This window comes from Vicia villosa, linkage group LG2 (assembly GCF_029867415.1).
Source record: "Vicia villosa cultivar HV-30 ecotype Madison, WI linkage group LG2, Vvil1.0, whole genome shotgun sequence".
NCBI classification, from domain to species: domain Eukaryota; kingdom Viridiplantae; phylum Streptophyta; class Magnoliopsida; order Fabales; family Fabaceae; genus Vicia; species Vicia villosa.
In genome coordinates, this window is record NC_081181.1 from 144202147 (window position 1) to 144207478 (window position 5332).

The window sequence follows — 5332 nt, forward strand, 5'->3', positions numbered from 1 at the left end:
CATCCCACACACCCATTAAGGCACCCTTTACCTTGAACAGATGAGCCCACAAACTTCTCTTTGCAGAGCCAGAACGTGCTTGGGATAAACATTTACTAAAACTCAAAACTTAGAATTCACACCCTATTCTAAATACACTCCCTTATAACATGGACCACAAAAGAAAAAAAATCTTCTTTAGAGTTATACTAGATAGAGGGAAGACCACCACTACTATCATCATTTGCAGAAAAACTACAATAATAAATAAAAACAGCTACGCAACCACAATAACAAAAAACTTCATCCAAAGTAGCCAACTTCAACTATTAGCAAGAAAGTTTAAATTATCAACCTTAATAAACTCCTTAACCTTGGCCTTATTGATCTATCCTCCCATGACCCATACTAGTCTTTTGAGTTTTTAGTAGTTATTACTATTTCTTCGGTCCGTTGGAAAATTTCCCTACAATTTAACTCATCATGCACTTGATTTATTTATTTGTTTATTTATTTAAATTATTGAGAATTTTCGCAAGCTAAGGAACCAATAATGCAAAAACTTCTACAATAGCTTCATTAAGAGAATATAACATCGAGACAAAATATATCTTAAATCTCATTAATCCACTACAAAACTTAAATCTAAAATTTCTTAAAAGGACGTGTTGAAAATTTTCAAAAGAAGAGTAATGACCATAGAACCCATAGTTTGACTAAATTTAATAACGAGTAAAAGGGTATCAGCCGTAATGAAAACAGTATGGATCCATTTTCACACGTGTATAATTCAAGCCATCACATTCTCTCAAGCGTGTATGGTCAGGTCACTCTATATATATAAAACTCACCACTATGCACTTCTCACCTTACCATTTTTGGGAAAATTAACAATATTTCCTTCTCTCTCTGATCTTCATCCACTTTTCTCTTCTAATTTCAAGGTAAGCTTCCTATTTTCTCAATCTACTTTTCTTCCATATGTGAGACAGAGTCTTTGATGTTTGAACTGTTCCTTAAATTCTTAGATTTCAAGTTTTTTAACAATATTTCAGTGCATGCTCTATACCACACCAAATCAAATCAAATCAAATTTTTAGGAACAAAACAAAACTCAAGATGATGAAAATTGTGCCCCCCATCTATGTGCCTGAACTTGTAAGCATACCTATTATTCTTATCTATCTATCTATCTATCAAATATCACTTTTTTTAAAACATATAACCCATCATTAAGTATCAAATATTGAATAACTATTGAACAAATTTTATTTATTTTCCAAGCAAACTTTAGATTACCGTAGTCCTTTCCCTTGAGAAGGGTTGAGACAAAAAATTCTTTTTGCATATAGATATAATAAGAAAACTTATATTGATTTTTTTTAATAGGGATTTGAGGATCTCAGTTTCTTTCACCAATACCCTATGGATTCTCTTGCATCTCCATTTGACAACTTTGGCTTCAACTATGAGAACAACTACGAAACAGCCCCAAATTGTTTACCACTTGAAACTCACCCTGATAATCACTATGTTGCTCCAACAAGACCAACCAAGAAGATCAAGACATCGATAAACCCTCCTTCCTATTCATCACCTCAACTCATTTCTTTTGAGCACTTCAATGCAACACCAGTTGCTTCTACCGAACTTTACGACCTCGATTATTCTGATGTAAAGCCTAAACTCCAGAATGGGTGCAATGAAAACAAAGAAATTGCAGCAAATTATGATATCCGAGTGAATCAGCCGAGGAACACAATTCAAGCAAAAGAACATGTAGTGGCTGAGAGAAAACGAAGAGAAAAGCTCACCAGAAGTTTTATTGCTCTTTCTGCCATCGTTCCTGGCCTTAAGAAGGTATGATCTTAAGTAATCTCTGAGATCCAAATTGAGTTTGTTTTACTATAGTATTTAACCTAATTAGTTTGAACCAGACTAGGAATATATAAGTATTGAATTATTCTATTCATAATCTCATATATTTATGAATTTGTAACATGTGTAGATGGATAAAGCTTCTGTACTGGGAGATGCAATAACCTATATGAAAAAACTACAAGCACGTTTGCATACACTAGAGGCACAAGCTGAACACAACAAAAAAACTGGATCTGCAATACAAGTAAAGAGATCTGTTATCTTTACTGATAACCATGATGATGATGACAGCAACAACTCCAACAACCAGACACTTCCTGAAATCGAAGTAAGAGTTTCAAGAAAAGATGTACTCATCAAGATTCAATGTGACAAACACAAGGGACGTGCCTCTACCTCTACGGTACTAGGAAAACTAGAAACCCTAAATCTCACAGTTCAAAGTAGTAACTTATTGCCCTTCGGGAACAACATTGCTGATCTAACTATTGTTGCTCAGGTACATAAATTTTGAATATATGAGATTAATTAATTCATTGAATTTCTAAACCAAGATGATCATAATTCATAATTAATTATGTTGCAGATGAACGAGGAAAACTGTGTGACAGCAAAGGATCTCCTGGGAAGCATACGAAATGCATTAATCATCAATAATAATTAACAAGTTTGAAGGATTAATATTACTTAATCTACATCAATAAGTTTACTCAACAACTATTTTTATCACAGTGCTTTCAATCTTTTTTTTTTCCTTGCTAAGGATTCTGGAGTATAGCATACAAGAAGGAAAGTCCTGTGGTTGGAGAATTGATATCTGTTTTCAATTTTTTCACATGTATGTATGATTCATTTGTTTCCAAAGGATTGTTTTGTTTTGTTCAAGATCGGTGTGTGGAATTTCAACAGATGGTGCCAAAGTGTTTTTTTTTTTTTCTGTTGTTTTTTCATAGTTGACTTGACTGATAAACTATGTTAATTCCACACATGTGTAATTGTTCATTTTTTAATCATTGTTGGGATGGTTTTTTTAGAAGGTTTGACATATTGTATAGACCTCTTTCTTCCATCTTTCCTGTTGTGAATTGGTTCTGGTTTGATAGAAACTGTGCCAACCACTTTTTTTATAATATTGTTTCTTTTGTTGTTTTGTGATTACTTATTTAGTATAAAATCTTATGATTATAGTCTTGATATCGAATTGCTATTATTTTATACTGTTTGATCTCCTTCCAACTCACTCTATCTCTCTCTAGATCTATTTGTATATTATATTTAGCAAATTACATTCTTGCATGAGCGTCACTTAATAGAGACATTTTGAACCTATTTAAGATTGTATATGTATACTTGCTATTTCAAAAAAGTATTGTTTATTTTTTAAAAGAAAACATATTATTTCGTTTAAAATTAGAAATCATCGGTAAAATATGAGGTAATGTTTTACTGCGAAGAATTTTGGTGCAGTGGAGAATAGATTGACCTGCTAGTTTAGCACTCTAACGTGCAAGTCACATAGAGAATAAGGAGTAATGTGTAAGGGAGAATGAATTTGAATAATTTTTTTTTAACATGGGATCTCTTATATATACAAGGGTTGGTTGAGATGTTTAAAATGTGAGCTTTTTCTTAACGAGCCTTTGACCGGTTCAAAACAATTGCTTCAAAGTTTCTCTTGATGTGGTAGCGAGAATCCCTTTAGAAACTAGGTCAAGCTCCATGCACTAGGATCGTTGCTTGGAGAAATGGAAGAACCTTGATAGCCGGTTTGAATAACCTTAGGAATAGATGCATTAAATGTTAGTCTAATCATTGAGACGTTTTGCAGAATTTCTTTGACACGTGGCTCTAGACCAAGGAGTGACACCTATTCCTAATCGTCGGTGACTAAATGATGAAACAAAATTTTGAAAGACAAAACAATGAAACAAAATTGCGGATAACTAACTGAGTGAATAAAATCATGAAAGACAAAAGATAAAACAAAATCATGGATGGTTAAATGATAGAACAAAATAATGCAAGACAAAATATAATACTACAAAAGACACCTTCCATAGCAATCTCTTACCACATTCACATAACAAACCGAGGTTATAGGGCCTGTTTGTTTCAGCTTTAAAAAAAATGGATTTTTTCTTTGTGTTTTTGAAAATAGATTTTTCAAAACCGTTTTTTAAAATACTACAAGTTTTTTTAAATTCGTTTTTTCTAAAATGAAACACTAATTTTGACATCATAGAACATAAACATAGATTATTGAAGATCAAAACTTTGTCAAAATCGCAATTTTTTTAAAAAGTTGTATTTCAAAAATGTTTTTTATGAATATCTATTTGAAATAGCTTCAAAATTAAGTGATATTTTGAAATTTTGATATCCAAATTTTTTACCCATAAATAGATGAAATACCTAAAATCACATTTTAAGAATAATTATTCAAACAAAATTTTTATTTGAAGCTTTTATAACAAATTTATTTGTAAAATTTTTTTTCACAAAATTTTGTAACACTATAAAAGTCATTTTTAAAAAAAGCCAAAACAAACGGGCCCAATATATGTTCATTAGACTTTTTTTATTTTTAAATTACATATAACCACGGTGACAATTAATAACTGTTGTGATATGTTAAGCGTGACATGCTTCGAAACCCAACACCTACAATTTTTGTGCTTTTTCGTTAATAAAAAGTGTGTTCCCTTTATTTCTAATTTGAAATAAAAATTAAAAACTTGTCACCATGGTCCAAAATAACCATGGTGAAATATCAGGTCATATAACCACAGTTGATTTTAACAACCATGGCTAACTTAATTCACTTCAGAACAGGCTGCGTTATAAGTGTGAAATCCAAACTTCTCTCGCCTTGTCTCAATCTCTCAAAATTTCATTATAACTTCACAAAACTCCAACATAACTTCTCAAAATAGTATGAATCAAGGAAAGATGTCATGAAATGAGCAATCTTCTTTGTTTTTGTTTTCCACAAATCTTTTGAAGTAAAGGTACGCATGTAAACCGTTTCTTTTCAAAACTCCATTCTTTTATTGTTGTATGATGAGGTATGTAAACTATTTAAGTTGTTGTTGAGGTATGTTTGATAAATGTGTTGTGTTTATGTTAAAGTTAGTTTATGATTTTGTAGAAAAATGATGTTGTTTGTTGATAAATGTTTTCTTTTGTTCATAAGTTTAAGATTTTGTTTACGTATTTTTTGTTTAAGTATGTTGATGTTTTTGTAAGGTATGTTGATGTTGATGTATGTTTGATAAATGTATTGTGTTTATGTTATGGTTAGTTTATGATTTTGTAGACAAGTGATGTTGTTTGTTGATAAATGATTTTATTTTGTTCATAAGTTTATGATTTTGTTTACATATTTTTTGTTGAAGTATGTTGATGTTTTTGTTAGGTATGTTGATAAATGTTTTTGTTGAGGTATGTTTGATAAACCTGTTGTGTTTATGTT

General features: G+C 31.0%; 1 protein-coding gene across 2 annotated transcripts; it reads left to right on the forward strand.

Annotated features, from left to right (window-relative positions):
• Positions 1 to 853: 853 nt before the first annotated feature.
• On the forward strand, positions 854 to 3891 carry LOC131646964 (transcription factor bHLH18-like). 2 transcript variants are annotated; one of them, XM_058916887.1, is made up of 5 exons: positions 854 to 923; positions 1035 to 1137; positions 1369 to 1839; positions 1988 to 2359; positions 2447 to 3891. In XM_058916887.1, the coding sequence occupies exons 2-5, from the start codon at positions 1099 to 1101 to the stop codon at positions 2522 to 2524; spliced, it is 960 nt and encodes a 319-aa protein (XP_058772870.1). In that variant the 5' UTR covers positions 854 to 923; positions 1035 to 1098; the 3' UTR covers positions 2525 to 3891. The 2 variants fall into 2 exon arrangements, with proteins under 2 accessions (XP_058772870.1, XP_058772871.1); XM_058916888.1 differs by lacking the exon at positions 1035 to 1137 and having other exon boundaries at positions 866 to 923.
• The last annotated feature ends 1441 nt before the right edge of the window (positions 3892 to 5332 follow it).

Excerpts from the sequence above, each read along its gene's own strand:
- LOC131646964 (XM_058916887.1), top strand. The coding sequence starts at position 1,099 with ATGATGAAAATTGTGCCCCCCATCTATGTGCCTGAACTT. Across the intron at positions 1,138-1,368 it reads CCATCTATGTGCCTGAACTT|GGATTTGAGGATCTCAGTTT; the intron begins GTAAGCATACCT and ends TTTTTTTAATAG. Across the intron at positions 1,840-1,987 it reads TCGTTCCTGGCCTTAAGAAG|ATGGATAAAGCTTCTGTACT; the intron begins GTATGATCTTAA and ends TAACATGTGTAG.